The sequence below is a fragment of the Carassius gibelio genome, chromosome A20 (assembly GCF_023724105.1).
Source record: "Carassius gibelio isolate Cgi1373 ecotype wild population from Czech Republic chromosome A20, carGib1.2-hapl.c, whole genome shotgun sequence".
Classification (NCBI taxonomy): Eukaryota; Metazoa; Chordata; class Actinopteri; order Cypriniformes; family Cyprinidae; genus Carassius; species Carassius gibelio.
Genome location: NC_068390.1, coordinates 6,034,119 through 6,058,989, shown reverse-complemented (window position 1 = coordinate 6,058,989; position 24,871 = coordinate 6,034,119). Strand labels below are relative to the sequence as shown.

At 39.7% G+C, this 24,871-nt stretch overlaps 1 protein-coding gene across 10 annotated transcripts in view; it reads left to right on the top strand.

Annotated features, from left to right (window-relative positions):
* The window catches only part of nrxn3b (neurexin 3b), a 402,278-nt gene that overhangs the window by 364,419 nt on the left and 12,988 nt on the right, over positions 1 to 24,871 (top strand). For 5 of the 10 annotated variants that reach the window (XR_008148684.1, XM_052534925.1, XM_052534922.1 and 2 more), the window contains one exon: positions 21,954 to 22,035. Coding sequence is in view for 7 of the 10 variants with exons in the window: in XM_052534925.1 (XP_052390885.1) it covers positions 21,954 to 22,035 (82 nt within the window). In the remaining 3 variants the exon portion in view is untranslated. Of the gene's footprint in view, positions 1 to 9,515; positions 10,537 to 21,953; positions 22,036 to 24,871 lie in introns of those variants that run through there. The other 5 variants (XR_008148686.1, XR_008148685.1, XM_052534923.1 and 2 more) reach the window with 2 other exon arrangements.

Genomic DNA, 24,871 nt, shown 5'->3' with positions numbered 1-24,871 from the left:
AACAACAGGGTATGCTCCTTTCCAGCTTATGTTTGGTCGAGTACCAAGTTTGCTGGTGGATGTTATGTTCAGACAGGTACTACATGACCCTGTAGTTGTTGATCATGGTACTTGCCTAAAATCGTTGATGTCGTACCTCCATGAAGCTGCTGAGATAGCACAGCGATATTCTGAAAAAGAGCAGAGGAAACAGGCAAATGGTTACAACAAGAAAGTCAGAGGGACATGTCTGGATATTGGGGATCGTGTGCTAGTAGCGAATAAAGGAGAAAGAGGAAATTAGCAGATAAGTGGCACCCTGTAGTATACACCGTAGTGGACAGGAACCTGCAGACGCACACTTACAAACTCAAGGATGAGAAAGGGAATGTGAGGATAGTTCACAGGAATTTGATGTTGGACATAAGTTTCCTACCTGTTGAGTCACCTGATGAGGAGGAAAGCTTCCTGATTTCTGCAAGAGAGTTAGAGGATGAGTCCTGTAGTGCTAGGAGTGAGTTCTGCGTCGAAAACGTCGATCCACCAGACCTGGAGGAGAGAACCATGAGATGGGTTAATCAAGAGTCTGAAAGCCTTCTAGTCCAGAACTTGGATGTTGAGGAAGCCATGGGCACAAATCATAAAGAGAATAGTAATGGCGATCTTCCTCAAAGTGAAGCTGAAACCAGTCCAACATCTCTTGAGGTTAACCTTGACAGTGACATGGATACACAAGTTCAGGCTGACATTCAAATTGACACTGACACTCATGTTCCAGTTCCTGATGTTCATGGTGTCACTACAAGGGCAGGTAGAGTTGTGAAGAAAGTGAACAGATTAATTGAGTCAATGGTTCAGAAGCCTTTGAAACCTCCAAGGTGTAGGGAGTCATTTGATGAAAAGACATAATGACTCCAAACAAGAGATTTAAGGGTCAGGTCATATTATGGTGTACCAGGCATCATAATCTTCCAAGATGATCTTAGGCTTGATCACCCTGAGGTTTTTCTTGGCCCATTAATGGGTAACTCACAAGTTGAATTAATGAATGTTTCATTGTGGACCTGTACCAGGTGATGGGGAGTCAGTGAGGATTTTAGTGAAATCCGGAAGGGGTGAATGTAACGAGTTATAGTGAATACAGTTTGAATGTAACACATTTTTCTTTTTCACTAAAATCCCTTTTATTGTATTAAGCCCCTTTCACACTGCACGTCGGACCCGCAATATTCCCGTAACATTGCCTGGTCGCCTTCTGTGTGAAAGCAACCACGTCCCGGAATTGATTACCGAATTGTACCCGGGTCGGGGACCTAGTAACATTGCGGTAATCGATCCGGAACGAGCGCTGTGTGAACAAAAGCCAGATCTAATTCCGTATCGAAGTGATGACGCGCGTTATCGCGTGACTCTTTTACCGGCTGTTTTAAAGGAAGATCAACATTCGCGACGAAAACATATGTGCAAACTGTAATGAAGCAGAGATCAGTTAGTTCCTCACTTTCCGCGCTGACGCCGAGATCGTTTGCTTGCTTCAGTGAAAGTATAACGTGCCAAGCATTGTCGACTCGTACATTACACGTCACGCGCTGATGTCACGTGTCGTTACGGGATCTTCAAGCGTTGTGTGTGAAAGCACGCACATATACCGGGTCATCACTGGCAGTGTGAAAGTGCCAAATCTAGCGACCAGGGAACAATTAAAGGAACACTTTACCCCTGTATTTGCCGTTATTGATTTATTTCTGTTTTTCTTTGAGCAGTATATGTCGATACTGTTATTTATTGTTTAGAGACTTTTATTATGAAAGTTCCTGTTGGCGCTGTACTGACGCCATTTTCAATCGAGTGCACGCTTCTCTTCAGTTCGCATTGTATTTGCTAATGAGAGGTAATCGTTTGTCAGAGCTCTTCATTTTATCTGTGAATTAGGTTTGCAAAGTGTATAAACTGACTAAATATTATATGTGCTTCTGTGACTGTATGCAGTGTTGTGTTATACATTTTATGCGTGAGTGGATTAAGAATATGAAGTTGTATCGTGTGGGCTGTATGATATGCTTTTGAGTCATTAATTAGCTAACAAATATTATATCATACAGGAATGTCTTTGGAATGCCCATGAGAGAGATTTGAACTTTATTCATATTAATCCGCAGGTATTTCACTCTTATTGTTTATTTTCTTTTATATTCTTGTACTATGTTAATACTCTGTTTCAGTGTTAATTGTGTCTTTCTCAATTGTTATATTCAATTGTTAAAGTCAGTTCGCATTGTATTTGCTGATGAGAGGAATGTCTTTGGAATGCCCATGAGAGAGATTTGAACTTTATTCATATTAATCCGCAGATGGAGTAAAGTTATTGCTGGGCGTCACTGTCAATAAATCCCCTTTGGTGAGCAGAAGTGAAAGTGTCCTGAGCCTTCTTACACACAATGCACATGATAGTAGCAGCGGTCAGAGAAGGACCGGTTAAACATGCAATATTGTAATTCTAAAATTCACGTTGTACTGGCAAACACTTTGTATGCATGCTGGAGTAGTTGATTGTTGCCTATGAAAGCACTAGTACAGAATGACAAACATTTCGCTGTATTTATGTGCGCATGCCCAGTAGAGCCAAACGTATCCCTTCTAGCCTTAACTGTGCCAAGGTATCAGTCATATACTTTTTTTGACCACAGACAATAATGTCAGCAAAAGCAGCATTATTAAGTAAATAATATGAAAATAAAGTACATAAAAATTATTTGACCTTACAGCTCCAAACTCTGTTCTAGAGGGCCAGTGTCCTTTTATAGTTTAGCTCCCAGGGTCGGGCTGGGGGTAAAACCAGTACTCATTACCAGGGCCCCAAAGGAAGAGAGGGCGCTTGAAAATCTGAAATATATTTTATTTTACCTGGATATTTTCATGGGTGGGGGGCATGGGGGCCCATCAGGACAGCCTATGCATAGGGCCCGGGATCTTGTGTAACGCCCTTGTTAGCTGCAACCCTAATTATACACACTTGAACCAGCTAATCAAGCTCTTACTAGACAAACTAAGTCTTGACTCAGTCTCGACTAGTCGTGGACTTGGACTTGACTTGGACTCGACAAAGCTGGACTTGACTACAGCTCTATATTATTGTCAATGAAATGCTATAGCGCTCATAAAAGCTAATTGATCTGTAATGCATTATAAAAGTGATTCAGTGAAACAAATCACACATTTTATGAGCGCTTTATTTTTGCTGATTTGATTTGTGAATTTTGTAAGACACTCTCACATTAATAGCAAAATTAGAGGTCCAGGTTTTAGCCTTAACAATCTTAATAAATATAGTCAAAATAATTCTACAGGAATGTTTTCAGTCCAACAAGATCTCAGATCAATTTCAGGTTTAAGTGTATTTTTTCTTTAAGATGAGCTCTCCCAGATAAATTTCCAAGCCCTCAGGCTGTTTGATTCATGCTGTGCCCACAAATTAATTTTCCATAGGTCTCAATTTTAGTTCTCACTTGCTGCCTGTCAGCACAGACAGCAAGAGAAGTACCCGTAGAAGCTGACAGGTTTTCCACCCCCTGAGGCTCCCAGGCTGTGACCGATGTTAGGCTGTTCTGAGTGGTATGGGGTCCAGCAGCTACACTTGTAAGGTGCTATTTGGCACATCCCTCTGATTCCTCACAGTTGCAGGGACCTCCAGGGTCTGAGAAATAAGAGTTTTGCTATCATATTAGACGGTAGACCAATCTCACGCCTAATTAATTATGGGACTCCTGGTAGAGGTCTTGAAACACATTTGATCTCTTGTATAAGAGTAGTGAGAGCGTGCATATCCATTCATCTCCAGGAGGGGTTTTAATTGTGCCCCGGGCTACTGTTTGCTCAATGATGCTTCTACACACTAGTGAACAAAAGAAGCAAGAGGCATTGTAGAAATGCTGGCACGACTGAAGACCACTCTCTGAGCACACAACCATATGTTGTTTAGTAGTGTTTTTTTTTTTTTTTTTTTTTTACAAAGGGTGCAGTCAGTGCCCTTTCAGATTAAGCATGATAGGAGTATCAATACTAATAGCTGCAAGCATTTTCTAGATGTAGTTAGGCTCAACCTGAGTGTCTCAGAGACAAATTTGTCGGAAAGGTAAAGGGAGCATTCCCACTGTTAGGAAACCGATATATATATGTCGTTCCAAATGAATGTGCATCTTCAGTAAGCCTGTCTGCTGTTTTTGTTCAGACCAACGTGAAAATTAAACTATGTTTTTACACAGCTGTAATGTGATCTGGTGGATTGACAAAAAGATAATGCATTCTAAACATTTAAAGGGGTGGTTGATCAGCTTTTTTCAAAGGTTTGATTATGTTTATGGAATGTAGTCTAATGTGTTCATGCTTAGGTATATATATATATATATATATATATATATATATATATATATATATATATATATATATATATATATATATATACAGACCAATATATATATATAGTACAGACCAAAAGTTTGGACATACCTTCTCACTCAAAGAGTTTTCTTTATTTTCATGACTAGATAGATTCAGACTGTAGATGCATCCATCCAGACCACATTCTTCACTAATGGGAATATTAAACTTCAAAAAGCTATGATTTCAGTGAATAAATAAAGTGCTGCACATTTCAGAGTAAGGTGCAGTGCTGCATTGTGCACTACCATTACTGGGGAAACCAATATATATCTGTCGATCCAAATGAATGTGCATCTTCAGTAAGCCTGTCTGCTGTTTTTGTTCAGAGCAACGTGAAAATTTAACTATGTTTTTACGCATATGTAATGTGATCTGGTGGATTGACAAGAAGATAATGCATTCTAAACATTTAAAAGGGTGGTTGATCTGCTTTTTTTTCAAAGGTTTGATTATGTTTATGGGATGTAGTCTAATGTGTTCATGCTTAGGTAAAAAAAATATATATATATATAGTACAGACCAAAAGTTTGGACATACCTTCTCATTCAAAGAATTTTCTTTATTTTCATGACTATGATAGATTCACACTGAAGGCATCAAAACTATGAATTAACACATGTGGAATTATATATGAAATTATATACATAACAAAAAAGTGTGAAAATATGTCATATTCTAGGTTCTTCAAAAAAGCCACCTTTTGCTTTGATTACTGCTTTGCACACACTGGCATTCTCTTGATGAGCTTCAAGAGGTAGTCACTTGAAATGGTCTTCCAACAGTCTTGAAACAGTTCCCCAAGAGATGCTTAGCACTTGTTGGCCCTTTTGCCTTCATGCTTACATAATGCTAAAATAAAATCTTATGTTCATGCTAAGAATAGCTTAAAGTCAGGCATTTAGTTTATTCCAGATTCTAGCTCGTCATCATTTTGACAAAAGATTTGATTTGTCACACATCTGACATGTTTTAAATGAATTCGTAAATTAAAAAAATTAAAAAGGCAGAAAAAATTTAAATACACATAGTGTAGGAAATATACTAAAATTATTCATTGATAATCTATAAATGACTTGCACGAAAACCAGCAACCGTACCCAAAAATAATGTCTCTCTCTCTCTCTCTCTCTCTCTCTCTCTCTCTCTAGGCTATATAATAATAATAATAATAATAATTATTATTATTATTATTATTATTATTATTATGTAAAGTATAATCTTATTCGTATAATGCAATATAATATAATAAAAATATTATATTGTATCCACGTTGTCTGGAACACAGCATAAGTTAAACATTTGGGATAACAACCAATGGTTTCTGAAATTTGCATAAAGTGCTTTATGAATAAAACTCAAAATAGAAAAGTAATAAATAATAGATGTGCTAATTTCTATTCATATATGCCATTTTTTTTAAGTTCCCTCATAGTTCAAAATGCAGCATATTGTCTAAAACAAAAGTTATAACTAGATCTTCGCATAAACTGAAAGTGATCTGCACTTCGCTACAATAGCCTTACAATAGCCAATAGACCATGCAGATTTTGATAGATGTGGACACCATAATAAAGCAGCCGTGTGCCAAAGGACCAAAAGGCTCTGCCTCTGTATGGTTTGTGTCAAACTTTTCTTTGATCTGACTGTTTGATGAAGAGATAGAGATAAAATGTAGTAGTAATAAACAGGTTAAGAATCTGTAGGACTCTCACGTTTTTAGGACTATTATTATGGTTGACCAATCAGCGGAGGGGGGGCGTTTCATTACCGCCCACATCTAGGGATCGAATATTCAAGTTGTTTATTCGTTTTCTGTCCCTGAAGGTAAAAACGAAAAAACGAAACCAAAGTCTTAATTTTTCGTTTTGTTTGGACAAATGAAAAAAAGAAAATGTGCAGTTTTTTCATTTTTCAGATTTCAATATTAAATTAAAAAACGAATTATACGAAGGTACACGGACCCAGCTCTGTATTTACTAGTTCTTCCAAGTCTTCCCATGCTACCTCAAGTAAGGTGTTCCTAGTCATTTGTTTGTTCACACGCTCTTGATTTGTTTTCTCCCCTTGTGGAGTTTTTATTTTCCATTGTGGTTTTGTTTTCCCATTATCTCTCTTGTTATTAATTCCTCTGTCTGAGAAGAACTTTTGTTGGATTTTTTGGCTTGCAAAGTCCTTTTTTTTAATAAACCAATATTGCTTGAAGTACTGCCTTGAGTATTTCAATTGGGTCCAACAGATCCAACTGCTAGGACGGCATTAGCAGGAGGAGCTCTAATTTTCCCCATCACAGCCCTCCTGTGAGCTCGGGGCAAGAGGAACAGAAGTGGCCGGAAGCACCGCAGTAGAGACAACGACGCTCCCTCATGCGACGTTCCCTCTCGTTTGGAGAAAGCCTGGAACGGCCCAATTGCATGGAACGGCCCAATTGCAGGAACTGGGGAATTTCTGGAGGAAGGAGCACAAACTGGAGAACCGGATCTCCTCAGAGGAACTTGGGACTGAGACTCCTTGCGACGGGCAGTCCTCCGCTCTCTCAGACGATTGTCTAGACGGATGGCCATTGCTATGAGGGATTCAAGATCTTCAGGTGTTTCTCGAGTGGCTAACTCATCTTGAAGGGGCTCAGACAACCCTCCCTGAAAGCAGACCATCAGTGCCTCATCGTTCCATCCACTTTTTGCAGCTATGGTCCGAAACTCAATGGCATAATCTGCAGTGCTTCGGGGACCCTGACGGAGAGTGATTAGGCACTTAGAAGCCTCCCGACCACTGACAGGATGATCAAACACGAATGCCATGTAAGACTTACAACAGGCGTCCTGGGATTGCCAAACTGCTGAGGCCCAAGAGAGTGCTTTGTCTGAGAGAAGGGTGATAATGTAGGCAATCTTAGAGCGATCCGTGGGGAAGCTTGATGGTTGGAGCTCGAAAGTGAGAAAACACTGGGTGAGGAAACCCTGGCAGGAACTGGGATCTCCAGCAAAGGGCTTAGGAGGCGGTAGTCGGGGTTCCGCCACAGGAGAAGGCCTGATGCCACTCTGAGGTGATGCAGAGGAAGGTGAAGAACCCGGGAGGCGTTCAAATAGCTCGCGGATGGAGCTCATCACATTAGCCAGGAGTTGAGAATGTTTGGTCATTAGCTCTTCTTGTCGGCTGAGAACGGCTTCATGGCGCTGAAAGGATGCCTCATGTTGAGCAATCACTGCCAATAGGTCCTTGGAACTGCGTATTTCTGGGTCCATGAGTGACTTGGTTTTTCTGTCACGGGCCGGGCTAGAACTCGGGTCTCTGGTGTGGTGGGTGAGAGATCTGCCATCTGGATGTGCCACTTCTGTTCCTCTTGCCCCGAGCTCTTGGGAAACGCCTGTCCCCATACAGCAACAGGAGGGCTGTGATGGGGAAAATTAGAGCTCCTCCTGCTAATGCCGTCCTAGCAGTTCCAGTTACGTTGTCCTGGGAGGGCCACCAGCGTCAGGTCCAGGCTATGATTGATTCTGGGGCTGCAGGCGACTTTCTAGACCTATCCTTGGCGAAGAAACTTAATATCCCCACACAACTTCTTCCTCACCCGCAGGCAGTTACTGCTTTGGATGGCAGACCTCTGGAACCGGGCAAAGTTACAGAGGCCACTCAATCCCTGCGACTTACCATCTTTCAACACCAGCAGGAGGAGACCCTCTATCTTATTGACTCCCCTGAGTACACTGTTATCCTGGGTCACCCTTGGCAGTGCAGACACAATCCCCATATCGACTGGCCCACTGGCACTATCTTAAACTGGGGCTCTACTTGCCAACTCTCCTGCCAACTTCAGAGTTCCCCAGCCCCTTGTCCCGAGTTTCAAGAGTCTATCGACCTGTCTCGAGTCCCCAGAGTTTATCATAAGTTTAAGGCAGTGTTCAGCAAGTCCCGGGTCTCCTTACCACCTCACCGCGCTTATGACTGTGCTATTGAATTACTCCCTGGCTCTTGCCCTCCCAGGGGTCGGATCTTCTCCCTGTCTCCCCCAGAGCGCTCAGCTATGGATCTCTACATTAAGGAGTCCTTGACAGCCGGTATCATCCGTGCCTCAACCTCCCCAGCTGGGGCAGGTTTCTTCTTTGTTCAGAAGAAAGACGGGGGTCTTAGGCCTTGTATTGATTACCGGGGCCTCAACAAGATCACGGTTCGAAATCGATACCCTCTACTGCTCATGGCGACTGCCTTTGAAATGCTTCAAGGATCCTCTGTTTTCACTAAACTGGATCTCCGCAATGCTTACCATCTTGTGCGGATCCGGCAGGGAGACGAATGGAAGACTGCCATCAACACCCCCCACAGGCCACTATGAGTATCTCGTAATGCCGTTCGGACTCACCAATGCCCCCGCAGTGTTCCAAGCACTAATTAATGATGTCCTCCGGGACCTTCTTAATCAATTCGTCTTTGTATACCTTCACGATATTCTCATTTTCTCAAAGTCACTGGAGGAGCATGAGGGGCATGTAAGCAGGGTTCTCCAGAGACTCCTTGATAATCACCTCTATGTAAAGCCAGAGAAGTGTGAATTTCATGTTACCCAGGCTCAGTTTCTCGGATTCATTGTCACTCCTGGCCACCTGGAGATGGACCCTAAGAAGGTAGAGGCGATCCACAACTGGCCCATACCTACTAATGTGAAGGAGGTACAACATTTCATTGGCTTTGCAAACTTCTACAGGAAGTTCATTAAGAATTTCAGTTCTGTTGTTGCCCCCTTGACAGCACTTACTAAGGGAGGAGGTACCAAGGTTCATTGGAGTCCGGAGTCCGTTTCACTTCCGCTCCTATTCTTCTGATCCCTGACCCAGACAGACCTTTTGTGGTGGAGGTGGATGCCTCAGAGGTGGGGGTGGGGGCCATCCTGTCGCAGAGAGGTACAGATGGAAAGTTAGACCCTTGCGCCTTCATGTCTCGTCGCCTGTCGGATGCCACTGGCTCGAGGGCGCCCAGCACCCTTTCCAGGTTCTCACGGACCACAAAAACCTGGAGTATCTCCAGCAGGCTAAGCGGTTGAATCCTCTGCAAGCTAGATGGTCACTGTTTTTTAATCGATTCCAGTTTCTCCTATCTTACAGACCTGGCACCAAGAACGTCAAGCCAGATGCCCTGTCTCGAGCCTACTCCCCTGAGACACAAGAGAAGCCTTTGACACCAATAATTCCGAGGTCTAGTATTGTCGCACCCCTTCAGTGGGAATTGGAAAGAATGGTGCGAGAGGCCCTTGCCCATGAGCCTGATCCAGGTGGTGGTCCCCCTGGACGCCTGTTCGTTCTTCTAGCGGCCCGATCCCGGGTCTTGCAGTGGGCTCATGAGTCTCCCTTGACTTGCCATCCAGGAAGTGCCCGCACCCTTGACTTTCTCCAGTGGCGGTTTTGGTGGCCATCCATCAAGAAGGATGTTAAAGTCTATGTGGAGGCCTGCTCCGTATGCAACCAAGGAAAGTCTGCACATCAGCGACCTCAGGGACTGCTCCGTCCCTTACCTATTCCCCGCAGGCCATGGTCCCATGTCTCTCTGGACTTTGTTACCGGGCTTCCGCCATCCAAGGGCAATACAGTCATCCTGGTGGTTGTAGACCGGTTCTCCAAAGCGGCCCAGTTCATTCCCCTGCCCAAGCTGCCTTCAGCCAAGGAGACTGCGGAGCTCCTCATGAACCATGTCTTCCGCATATTTGGTATTCCCCTGGACATTGTCTCTGACCGAGGTCCCCAGTTCTCGTCCCGGTTCTGGGGAGCCTTCTGCAGGCTTATTGGGGCAACGGCCAGCCTATCGTCTGGGTTCCATCCGGAGTCTAATGGCCAGACTGAATGTATTAATCAGGACCTATTAATCCAACACCTCAGCCTCTGTGGCCTAGTGGCAGATCTCTCACCCACCACACCAGAGACCCGAGTTCTAGCCCGCCCTGTGACACATGACACAATCAAGGGGAGACAGAAACTAGGTCACACCGAGAACATGAGGAACGTAACACAAAGAGGGGGTGACAACAGCATGATCTATACATGCTGCTTTGCATGCTGGGTGCTTTCATAGTATGTACAATGCATACTGTATGCATTGTAGAAACACTGTATGACACTGTTTATTTACAAGAAATTTCTGAGAGAGCAGTTAGACACAAGAGAGGTCCCACCATGAAATTACTGTGACAGTAATGCAATTATTAAACTTTAAAAATTGAATTTATGTCGCAATATCCAATAATATATAATAAACCAATGATCAGGCTATAATCCATGCTATCCATATAAAACATAGACGAGACCGGCCAAACACTGGCAGCAAACACAGGGTTTAAATAAGACAGAGGACTAACAAGATAATTAACAATGATAGGTGAGAGAGATAACTAATCAGACACATGAGGGAAAACTAGATCAAACAAAGAAGACTGTAGGACAATGACAAGACTGTGTTATCTTAACTAAAACCTGCTAATAAAAAGTATCCGACTACTCAATATCTAGAGTCCCAAAAATGTATTATATTGGCCCCAAAAGGGATTAAGTTAAATATGTATTACCATTATAGTTATTTTAGACAGTATTGCCAGTTATTTGTCAACTTTTGCTCAGTCAGCAAAACAATTTCAAGCAAAACAACACTGCTGAATGAATCAGTTTTTATTTTGAAGTAACTGTGTAAATGATTCTGTCAGAATGACATTCTACCTGAAATAAGTAAATACAAATAAGTGGACTTATAAAAACTGATTTTATTTAATGACAGGAAGTAATTGTTGAAGACAGGAAGTAATTGTTAAATAGTATTAGTTGTATATGCAAAAAAATATATTATTATTTGTGTATTTGATTCATATTAATTGGTGTGATCAAAATGTATCAATTCACTACAATGAAATGCCTTGCGAGAACTATAAAGTGTGTGAATTTTAAGTTTATAATCATTCAGTCCTGGGAACCTTTATATGCTCAACGTGCGTGGTCATAATATTCTGATTAATGGAATTGTCAGTATTGATAATGTCCCTATTTTTCAGTATAGATATTTTTGTGGATTCGATGGAGTAGATGTAAATGGTAGCCGTTGAGGGCTGAATTCCACACAGTGTCTTCACTGAAAATCCCTTTGTGCTCAGGCTCCCTGGAAGATCAGTATTCAGTTCGTCACTACTCACATTTAGAGAATGACAGTGAGTATACAGTATAAGCACAGGGTAAAAACACACTGCAGTTTCTTTCTGATTCTGTAATAAAACATCTCAAGAATGATTTATTTTCTGAATGTGGTTGGCTGCTGTCTGGATGATGGTTTGGAAGCTCACGCATGTCTGCATAAATAAGCTAATGAAATAACTTATTTTTTAGAACTAAAAGAGCATTCATGTCCATCTTCACAGGTTGTGATTTGAGTGTTTGTCTTGATGAAGTACAATTAGATACTGATTGAAAAATAAGGACATAATTAATAGCTTTCCACAAAGGTAGTGACATGATGGATTAGACTTGTTTGACTTGGAAGACTTGTTGTATGGTCTACTTTTATGGTTTTTATTGAGTTAATTGCCATTGTTTGGAAAAGAGAATCTCCCATCCTGGATTTTTCTTATCTTACACATCGAGTAATATGGGTTTGGAATGATTTGGAACTCTTACTTCTCTACAATGACTTTTGATTTATTTGGAGTGTTTCAAAATGTGCTTATCCTTTCATTTCCCATTTTGATCTATTCTGAAATTTGCCTCAAATCTCAAATTACCTAGAGTTCTGCATTAGCAGCAAACTCTGTTTTTCTTGTATAAAATACTTTTCTATAGTCATTCTGGATTCCAATCCTCTGTACTATGCCCATCTCTGCCTTTTCTCTGTCATGAGGTTCTCTGTCCAGATTTCCCTTTTCCTCTGCATCTCCATTACAAACAGAGCACGTCAGCAACTGGACTCTTAATTTTTTTTTTCCTTTTCTGAACTCGGCTGTAATTGGAACATCCTGTTGGGCCCTGTCACTCTCTAATTTTAGTCAGCGGGTCTCAGCGCGACAAGGGCAGTTCTATAGGGCTGTTTTTCACCACTTTTCTGATGACCTTGAACACTGCAGCAGAGGAGTGATTAAAGATCGAGGCCGAAGACCATTTCCTTTGCCCTGGAAGATAAATTAACCTGTTTGAAACTGCCTGCTATATGGCTTGGAACAATTAGAGTGTGCTGAGGGAAGACCGCAGGCTTGTATTGTGTATGAAAGAAGATAAGCACATACACTTCACATCCCACTTTTCCACTCCTCTACCTATAGTATGTGGAATTAATGATGCAAATATAACATTTGCCATGAGTCACACTGTACACAATACAGTAGTACGGAATTGCAACTGTTGATTTTGAACAAATTATTTTGTTTTCAGAATGATGTTTCATTTAAATGTATAATATTTAAAAAAAAAACAATTGTGTAAAATAGGAAGAAAAATCTTTTTGCCTAAGGGTTAACAAAATAAGCTTATTTAAATATAGATTTTCTGAGAACTAATCACAATAACTTTCACAAGTTTAAGGTTTTGTTTTTCTTTTCTTTAAAAAAAAAAAAAAAAAAACTTAATAAAGCAGATTGTATCTGTGTTTGTAATGGTCCTGGAGTTTATGGAACTCCCCACCTAGTGTAGTGCTAAGGAAATTGTGGGTTATTGTTTTTCTATGGCCCTTCTATGCAGAAACCAGAAAATAATGTTGACTTTAGAAGACAAATGCATCATGACCACACAATATCAGATCTTACCCAGTCAAAAATATGTTTAGGGTTGAGGAGTGAACAATGAATTTTTGCAATGCCACTGATTTATTTTCATTTATTTACTGTTCTCAATACACACTGTTTAATGGAAACAAGGATCACTGGCCAGGCTCCTAAAGGATACAATATAATGCTTTGTTATGTCTACCATGCAAACAACAATGCATATCATTGGCTAAGTTTACATGCAAGCAAATAATCCATTTGTAATTGCATTGACGACTCAATCGGACTGAAAAGGCTTCATGTAAACACCTTATTTGATCTGAATTAAATTTTGATCGAATTGAAAGGGGTGGTTTATTCGTTTTCTAATACAATTGAGAGTGCATGTAAACATTCAATTGGACTGAACCCCAAAAGTGAAAGTACTGTGCATGTGCAATAACGCAGAAATAGCATAATGACGTATGACACACGGAACAAGCGGCTCTTCTTTTTGAATAAAGTGTTGTATAAATGTGTGTGCTGTCATTAGAAAACCCCTTTCACTCTGCAACTGTGAAGTGGAGCCGGACAACCAGTCCTTGTTTTGGATTATTATCCAGAGGCAAACCATTTTGGAAAACACATGGGGAGGAGCATTTTTACTGCATGATAAATATAAGCAGCACAGCACAGGATAAATATTAATTGTAAATATTAAATGTAAAAAACAAATAATGAAACTGTGTAGGTGTAATGTTTGATCAGGCTCCAGTCCATTAAAGGGAGCCTTCACCTGAACAACCAAATGTGAACCACCCATTGCTATTACTGCCGTTGATGATGGTCCTGTCGGTAAAGATCATATCACTCATAAAACACTTCCCATAAAACCTAGAGTTGGCCTGTTTTACACGGAAGAAATCACTCTTTATGTTATGTCATCACCATGAAACAAAGTTATCCTAGGATATCCATGGTTGTCTAAGCACGACCCACAGTTTTCCTGGAGGGAGAATAAATTGGTCAGTTGGTCACCTCATTATCACTCTCACTGTCTGGAGCTGCCCACCAAACTTCCAGTCTGCACTACACATCTAGCCAAGAATCAATTTTCAGTACCCACTAATGTCCCTATTGATATGATGACTGGGCATAGGTTTTATCAAAGAAAAGATTATTGTATTGATTATCGAGCAATCAACACTATAACTGTTAAGAATCGCCATCCTTTGCCTCTTATCCCTTCTCTGGAGCAATTACGTGAGACCAGCTATTTCACTAAATTGGACCTCAGATCTGCCTACAATCTTATCAGAATATGTGAGGGTGATGAATAGAAGATGGCTTTTCTCACCAGCAGGGGGCACTATGAGTATTTGGTTATGCCATTTGAGTTGGCCAATGCACCTTAAATTTTCCAGTCCTTCTTTAATGAAGTTTTCAAAGATCTCTTGAATCAGTATGTGATTGTCTACGATTTCCTGATCTACTCTTGCTCCATGGAAGAACATATCTCTCATGTAAGAACTGTTTTGTCACAACTGGTGTAAAAGCGTGAGTTTCATGTTACATCGATTAAGTTCCTGGGATACAATATTAGCTAATCAGGAGGTGAGATGGCTGACACCAACTTTAAGCTGTCACGGACTGGCCCATACCCAGCATGGTCAAGGACGATTTATAGGATTTGCAAACTTCTACCGTAGACCCATCCATGATTTCAGTACCATAGCTACACCTGTCACCTCACTACTTAAAGGAAACCCAAGAAGATAGCATGGACGGAGGCAGCTACTTCAGCAATTAACAAGCTCAAGTCCAGTTTCACCACAGTTCCCATTCTTAAGCGTCCAGATCCTAAACTTCCCTTCATTGTTGAGGTTGATGCCTCCAACTGTGGAATCGGTGCTGTCCTATCTCATGGAACACCAGGCAAGTTACACCCTTGTGCATTCTTCTCATGAAAGTTAACTCCGGCCTGAAAACAATTACTACTGAATTATTATCCATCAAGGCCACAAATACCTAAAGTGTATCAAGTATGCCAAGCGTTTGAATCCTCGTCAGGCAAGATGGGCACTCTTTTTCACTCATTTTAATTTTGCAGTCACATACTGTCCAGGGAGCAAAAATAGTAAGGCAGATTAATTTTCACGTATTCATGCTAATTCACATATGAGACCAGAAACCATCTTACGACCCTCCATCATCATCGCACCCATCCAGTGGGATATTATGGAAGAGATTCAACATGCCCAACGCAAAGAGCCATCCCCTCCAGAGAGCCCAACTGGAAAAATGCACAAACTGCACACATCCCCTGCTTCTGGACATGCTAAAATTAATCACACCACTTTTTGGTGGCACACATTATCTGCAGATGTCAGTAATTATTTAAGTGCTTGTCAGATCTGTGCTCCGTCACGAACACCTCGACAATTGCCTGCAGGACTTCTAGAAGCACTACCAATTACCCAACGGCCCTGGTCACACCTATCTACTGACTTTGTCACTGATCTCCCTAACTCTCAAGGATTCACCACCATCGTGGTCTCCATTGACCGCTTCTCTAAGCCTTGTCGTCTCATTACATTAAAATGGAATACCCACTGCCATGGAAACTGCCCAAGTTTTGTTCAATCAAGTATTTAGGATTTACAGACTACCAGATGATATTGTTACTGATCGAGGGCCACAGTTCACATCCGGTGTCTGGAGAGCTTTTTGCAAACATTGCAATGTCAGTCTCACATCTGGCTATCATCCTCAAGCTAATGGTCTAGTAGAGCATCTTAATCAGGAGATTGGTAGATACTTGAGATCATACTGTAGCCAGGAAAAGGAAAAATGAAGCATATTCCTCCCATGGGCAGAGTCTTCTCTGTTTCCCTGGTCTGGGGAGCCATCTGAAGTGCCTGCTGTGTATGATTGGATTAGAAGAAGTGAACAGGTCTGGGGCAATGCTGATGTCCTTCTCCACCACCATCCGTTTAGAGTTGCCTGCTAATTACCGCATCTCTACTTCCTTTCATGTGTCCCTCCTGAAACCGGGCCACTGCCCATTGAGCCCCCAAGCCACTGACTTAGAACTGCCTCCACCACTTGAGATTGAGGTAGCTCCTGCCTACCTAGTCCGGGAGATCCTAGATTCTCCCAGGGGGAGGGGCCGGATGCAATATCTCATTGACTGGGAGGGATATGACCCGGAGGAGAGATTGTGGGTAGCAACTAAGGACATCTTGGATTCATCGCTTATCAGACACTTTCACCAAACTCACCCAGACCAAGGGGTTGTCCTAGAAGAACACCTAGAGGTGTTCCTAGGGGGAGGGAATCTGTAACGTTTGATCTGGCTCCAGTCCACCAGAGAGAGCTTTCACCTGAATATTGAACTCTGCCACTTCCTGTTCCTGCCACATCAGTCCCTGTCTTGTCATTTCCTGTCACCCTGTATTGTGTCATGTGTTGTGCAATGTGTTTTACTGCCACATTGCGAAGTATTGCCAGTTCACTGCCTTACTAAGCGTTCTGACATTGTTCCATTGTTGATTATTATGACCCTTGCTTTTGCTCTTTTGACTCATGTTTTTGGATTACTGTTTTGGATTTGTCTGCCTATGGATTGTTTTGCCTGTGTTTTGACCAAAGCCTGTGACCTGACCACGAGTTGTGACAATCTTTTTTTGATCAGATCCTTTAATATAGACCTGTTTATGGAATCCACTCGGCCTAAATACTTACAGTAGGAGAGTGGTTATTATGTGCAAACAGTAAAAAACTCTCAAACTATATTTTTGCAGTGTGCGCATGTAAAAAATAAAAAATCAATTACGATTTGAAGCTTCTGACATATAAACGTGCACATCCACCAAATCACTTTATTTAGTGTTCATGTAAACACTACATTCAGATTCATCAATCTGAATGAATTTAGTCTGATTGAACCAAAAATTGTGCATGTAAACTTAGCCAATCTGATCTTGTTTGTTCTTCTGACTGTCCTGGAAGACAGACTTGAAGTGGCAGGCCTTTGACAGGGATATGGTCTGATGGCATCGATTGTTTGTAATACAAACTTTTCTCGTGTCCATCTGTCAAAGCCAAGATCTGACATAATAATGCAGATCAGAAGTGACCCGATCAAAACAAATGCTTGAGAAGGCTATTTCAGGTAGAGGTGAAAGTGTACATTTGAAACAGACATTCTTAAGTTTGAATGAGTCTAGAAAATGAGATGGAGAATGATTTCCACACAAAATGAGGAATATTTTGCTCCCACAAAAAAAAAAAAAAAATATATATATATATATATATATATATATATATATATATATATATATATATATATATATATATATATATATATATATAAACAGTATTGTTCAAAATAATAGCAGTACAATGTGACTAACCAGAATAATCAAGGTTTTTCGTATATTTTTTTATTGCTACGTGGCAAACAAGTTACCAGTAGGTTCAGTAGATTCTCAGAAAACAAATGAGACCCAGCATTCATGATATGCACGCTCTTAAGGCTGTGCGATTGGGCAATTAGTTGAATTAGTTGAAAGGGGTGTGTTCAAAAAAATAGCAGTGTGGCATTCAATCACTGAGGTCATCAATTTTGTGAAGAAACAGGTGTGAATCAGGTGGCCCCTATTTAAGGATGAAGCCAACACTTGTTGAACATGCATTTGAAAGCTGAGGAAAATGGGTCGTTCAAGACATTGTTCAGATGAACAGCGTACTTTGATTAAAAAGTTGATTAGAGAGGGGAAAACCTATAAAGAGGTGCAAAAAATGATAGGCTGTTCAGCTAAAATGATCTCCAATGCCTTAAAATGGAGAGCAAAACCAGAGAGACGTGGAAGAAAACGGAAGACAACCATCAAAATGGATAGAAGAATAACCAGAATGGCAAAGGCTCAGCCAATGATCACCTCCAGGATGATCAAAGACATTCTGGAGTTACCTGTAAGTACTGTGACAGTTAGAAGACGTCTGTGTGAAGCTAATCTATTTTCAAGAATCCCCCGCAAAGTCCCTCTGTTAAAAAAAAGGCATGTGCAGAAGAGGTTACAATTTGCCAAAGAACACATCAACTGGCCTAAAGAGAAATGGAGGAACATTTTGTGGACTGATGAGAGTAAAATTGTTCTTTTTGGGTCCAAGGGCCACAGGCAGTTTGTGAGACGACCCCCAAACTCTGAATTCAAGCCACAGTACACAGTGAAGACAGTGAAGCATGGAGGTGCAAGCATCATGATATGGGCATGTTTCTCCTACTATGGTGTTGGGCCTATTTATCGCATACCAAGGATCATGGATCAGTTTGCATATGTTAAAATACTTCAAGAGGTCATGTTGCCCTATGCTGAAGAGGACATGCCCTTGAAATGGTTGTTTCAACAAGACAATGACCCAAAACACACTAGTAAACGGGCAAAGTCTTGGTTCCAAACCAACAAAATTAATGTTATGGAGTGGCCAGCCCAATCTCCAGACATTAATCCAATTGAGAACTTGTGGGGTGATATCAAAAATGCTGTTTCTGAAGCAAAACCAAGAAATGTGAATGAATTGTGGAATGTTGTTAAAGAATCATGGAGTGGAATAACAGCTGAGAGGTGCCACAAGTTGGTTGACTCCATGCCACACAGATGTCAAGCAGTTTTAAAAAACTGTGGTCATACAACTAAATATTAGTTTAGTGATTCACAGGATTGCTAAATCCCAGAAAAAAAAAAAAAATGTTTGTACAAAATAGTTTTGAGTTTGTACAGTCAAAGGTAGACACTGCTATTTTTTTGAACACACCCCTTTCAACTAATTGCCCAATTGCACAGCCTTAAGAGCGTGCATATCATGAATGCTGGGTCTTGTTTGTTTTCTGACAATCTACTGAACCTACTGGTAACTTGTTTGCCACGTAGCAATAAAAAATATACTAAAAACCTTGATTATTCTGGTTAGTCACATTGTACTGCTATTATTTTGAACAATACTGTATATATATATATATATATATATATATAGATAGATAGATAGATGGATAGATTTGATGTCACTGCGAAAACAGTATCACTTTCAAACATGCTGTAAATTCGGTCCTATTCCCATTTCAGTTTCTTTTGAAAGATCTTTGTTATACACTGAATGTGAATAGTGCAGATCATTTCCTGAAGGAACTCTGAATTTAGATGGCTTTATGTAAAAGTGTTTTGTTAGTGATATAATACTGTCAGTTTATCTTCTGAAAATCTTTTAATTTAATGACAGCATTTGTTTATTTTGAAGAGGTGCATCAAGATTTTAACACACCACCTCTCAAGTGTGCTCATAATGGGGAGAAAACATGAACTTCACCAACATCATTTAGCTTGTTCTGAATCAGATCCAAGATAGCTAATAACTCACTACTTTATTATTATTATTTCTTACACTTACTATTAACATTATTGCTTTTACTTCTACTTGAGATACTATTTCTAGCCATATGTGCACTTTAATGAAAGACTGAATGCTGTCTATTTTTCAAATCAGTCACTTATGATGTACCATTTTAGCAATTATAGTTCTGCTCTTACAGGGAGTAGACAACTAAACAGCACAAGTTTTTGGTGTTTTGTTCTGATAGATTGTAAACTTTTACATTCACACAACATGTCATTGTTAAGTCTACCCTTTACTTAAACAGAATGCACTTTGTTGTTCCGAAGCTGCACTGAAAAAGGAAATAAATATATTGTTAAAAAAAAGAACGATAACTATAAAGATAACTATATTAGTGTCCACACCAGTGGAGAATATCATTTGTTTATTCCAAGCACACACTCATCTGTTGCTTTAAATTCTCAAGCTCGTTATAGCAGAATTGATTCTGATTGGCTGTCAATGGTTTTATCGTTCATCAGCTGAAAAAAAAAAAATCATTCTGAAATTGATTCCAATGATATTGTTTCTCTGTGCCTTTGTCATTATAGCTGTGGTGTGGACTCTGCTGTGAGAACTATATCTTGATCATTATCTTGATTTATTATTATTATGTTTTTTTTTATTATTATTATTTTACTTTCTTTTATTTAAAACAATTTGAATTACCATTGCGTACAAAATGTGCTCTATAAATAAACTTGCCTTGAGTTGCCTTTATAGTTATCATCCTTGGTGTGAACAGGCCTATTGGCTAATACATATTACTGTTTACTAGGGAGTGTTCATGAGAACTCTGCAGTGACACCAATGATCGATAATGTAAACCAGTGGTTCCCAACCTTTTTCAACTCGCGGCCCAGCCCACCAAACACATATGTTTGCGCGACCCACTGAAAAAAAAAAAAAATAACTGACCCCGCTATTGTTGGTTTAATAACTTAATACTCAGAAACTAGATTTTTAACTGTATTTATTGAATGAACTAGGGTTGTCGCGATCTCTTTGATAAATTTTGTGATTTGATTTTAATCACAATTTTGACACACAGATATGCTTTACAGTCATAAATGCATTCAGGATGAATTTGAAACATATTTCCAAAAGAAAACCAATTAGAGCTTTATCAAAAAGTTATAATGTCTCTACAACAGACATAAGTCAAAATAATCACTATAGTAAAGGTGTAACAAAATTTATAGACTTATGGCAAAAAAAAATATATAAATAAATAAATCCCATGTCCAGGTATTTTTTTTTCTTTTTTACCATGCATTGTTTATAGAGCTCATTAATTGTAGCTGTGCCTCAGATGTTGAAATAGATTTGTTATACATTATACAGGTTCACACGTACTCCGTTTGCAGTGTGTACAGTATGTGTATGTGGTGCAGAAGCAGCAGCGAGAGCACATTAATGTAACGTGAAGACACATTAAATTAATGCGCGAGCACAAATCTCTCAGCTCACACGCAGATTTCCTTTGCTTTGTCACAAAACCAGACACGCATGCTCAGATACACGCTAAGAGAGAGATGTCCGGAGAGAGTGTGCGCACTTAAAATGTGTCTCCTCTCACTTTAACTGCATCCTGTGCACTCACAACTCTCTCTATGCCCATGTGCTAGATATTAATTATTTTCACCTGCAGGACCACAGGTTGAAAACCACTAATGTAAACCATGATTGGCTATGATTATGCATAATCATCATCCCAAAACATATTCAGTATTATTACATTATTACATACATTAGTACAAATGTTCTTTTTACCAACAGCATCCTCTCTATCCTAGTACGGAGGTGCTCTTCCAGGCTCCAGCTGAATTCTGTTTCATTAGCCTGTCAAACTCCATAATAGTTAAAGCCTGTCCTCTCACAGAGCACTGCAAACTCAATCAGTGGTGTTATTTCATAACCCTTTCTTTGTGACAGGGATTATTTTATTGAGGCGCCGATCCACTCTGATTAACAGGCAGTGCGTGCATGTGGGGTGAAATACAACACTGTCAAAGTGTCCAGGCTGGGAGAGAACAAGGAGGCCGTAATAAGTGTGTTCATAAATCAGAATTGTGTGATAGAGGAAGGTGCTGATGAGCAAGCAGTAGGCGAGCGTCCACAGACGGTGATGATCTGTGATGGCCAATGAGAAGCTGGAGAGGGTAGGAGATATATGAAGAGTCAGCCACCATAAATAAACCCAAATAGAAAAACAAACCTGACATTTCAGTCCCCAGTCTGCTGCCCTTAAGAAATAAGAGGGAGAAAAAAAAATATAATGCTTGCTGCAATGATGTGTTTTTATTGTTTTTACCCACAATCCTCTTTGTATTGGTAGATTTGGCTTTACTTAAACCTTTGTTCTTTTTGCTTTGTCTCCACACGCCTCTGGCTGAACCAGCAGACAACGGATGACATTGTGTCCTCTGCAGAATGTTCCAGCGATGACGAGGATCTGGAGGAGTGTGATGGGGGACACACAGGTAGGATGGATGTGTTACGTTTGTGCTTGCTTAAACTTGGTCTTTCAGTCTCTTCTGTTTGAGTTCTCCCTCTCAAAGCATCACCCCCTGAGAACCCAGTGTAACTTCAAAAGAGTCACTAAAAGCCATTTTTCAAGCTTAAAAACAATAGCAATAAAAACATATGTCTAAAGTGATATAAAGTGGTATATGACTGATGTACAATAGTATCTGGACACTTAAATCACAATAAATGTCTGCATGTTACTGGATTAGAATATAAAATATTAAACCAAACAGCATCTGCAAAAAAAATTTTACTAAATATTTTCTCACGATCTCTGAGGAATAACTTTTTAATAACGTTTTTTCTTTGTAATAACTTTTAGGAAAAAGTCACTTGACTCCAACACATTAACTGTGGGCATGTTACACTAATATCTGGCTCTCAGAAAATGTCTGTCAAATAATTAAATTTAAATTAGGGCTATATTGCATATATTACAATATATAAATATTTGCTCACGAGTTATGATATTCAAAAGAAATTACATGTTTGTGGCAGATGAAAGATAAAGAAGAAGACTGCCTTAGTCTAAATAAGATTTTCTTAATTTTGAACAGTATATAATTATCCTCAATGTCACTTGCTTTATCTTGCTATCTGTTGTGTAGTGACATTGATAGATTTTGAAATGTGATTTATGTGTCCAAATTCATTTCTATTGACTTCTGTTGTATTGAAGTCTGTGGGCTGATTTCTTTCAACCACTTCTCGTGCAAATGATATTGTGAAATGAGTCAGGAAGCTTTGGGCTGTTTCAGAGTTACACTTGATCATAGGGCTGAACATCACTAACATGGTTGTGTGTTTATACTAATTTTGTCCTCTCAGCAATCAACAGAGAGACAAACTTTATGACAAAAGTCCAAAATTAGTATCAAACTCCATGTAGTTCACTCTGATGCTTCAAAATGTATCAATCCTGTTCACGATGGATTTCTTGCAGTGTGCATGTGTGTGCGTCTTTGACATATGATACATTTTGAGTTGTTTACAAATCAAATGAGAATAATGCTTTGAGCATAGAGATTTCTGATGTGTAGCAGACTAACAGCAACAGAAGCAACTCCTCCCTTCTGTTTGTTCCTTTGTTTCTTCACATTGAAGGCTTGCCTTACGTTAAAACATCTAATAGAGAACAGATATCTTATTATTTTTGTGCTCACCTTTCTCCACACATAGCCTCTGTTTCCTCAAGGTTATAATTTGTTTTTGTTTAGTTTTTTTTTTGCACTTTATGACTATGATGTATTAATTAGTATGATTAAGATAAAACATCATTTTTATAGAACTTTGCTGTAATTGTTGTGCTTTGGATAAATTCTCCCTAACTGTGGTAAATCTAATTTAATCCCCAAGTCCTCTCAAATTCAGTGGTAACAGGAAATATGCTAAGGGACAGTTGCATTGTTACCTTTAATTTTTTCTCCTCTGACATCCGGTACGAGTACACTTAGACACAAACCACCATACTCATAAGATTTAAATCATCAGTCTGATCTTCACTTCAGATTTATTGGATAGTTTGCATGATACTATCTGTTCTGTTCTGTTTTGGTTGAGCCTTTTCATGTGGAAAAAAACATCTTCCTACTGTATCCACTCTTTTATATTCCATTCATGGGATTTGGGTTTATTTCCAATAATTTTTCTTTTTTTACCCTCTTGGGTGCCGTTTTCTTTGATGTCCACATCCTTCCATTTTCCAGGATTAAAGTTGATCCTCTTGTTTCGCCTCATCTTGTGCCACATGGAATTTTGGTGGTTGAAAAAAAAAAACGTTCTCATTTTTTTTATGTTTTGCACTATTAGGCTCAAATTAAACATCCTCACATTCCATACAACTGGAAATAAAAGGCAACAAAATCTTTTCTTGCCATCATGTTTTATTTATTATTTTTGCCTAGTGCAGGCAACCCCATTATCTCTCAGGAAAGTTGTGTGTGAAAGAATGACCAACCCCCACCCCTCCATCCCTGTTCTCATCTTTATTTATGTGCCTTTCTGCATAGACATGTCTGTTTGAATGCAGATGGCATAAAAAGACTTTAACTGCCACAAAGTATATCTGTTTTTCTATTTGTTGCTACGGATCAGTCGCATTTGACGTATGCGTTGATTGCAAACTAACTGATCCCCAGTGGGAAATCTCCATCATTACTCTTGCATGGATGTTATTGGCTCCATCTTGTGTGCTTCTCCATCCATGAGCTTACTAACAGGCCGACCATGTGTGCTGTTGTGCATATTACCCATCTATGTGCTGATGTCTTTGTCTCTGATGTCTTGCTGATGTTGTTGTTTCTTGTATTTTTGCTCTCTGTTCTGTGAAACACATTTGGATAATGGGAATTCCACAGAAAGGCTAACATTTATACCAAGAACAGGGATTACACTGGAATTTTGAAGATGGGAAACCCTAAAATCGTGCAGTGATTCTAGTGTGGAGATACTATCCAGGTTTTACATGACATGAAATAAACAATGTGTGCTTGTCTTATAAATGATCACTTTTGCAAATCAAACAGCTCGTCAGGACGTTTAAGCGAACACAGTGTTTAGAAACTAACCCAGGGTCACTGAAAAAAAAACAACCTGTGACGACATTTCTGCAAAATAATATTTGGTTGCTTTTTCCAAGTACAATGCTGAACCAGGATAGCTACCGAAAAAGTGTACTACAACAGAAAAGACATATGAATAAAGTTGGTTATGTGATGCAAATATTAAAATGTATTATTTTAAAAATCATGCAGAATGGGAAAAGTGTTTTTTTTTTTTTTAGGTCATAAC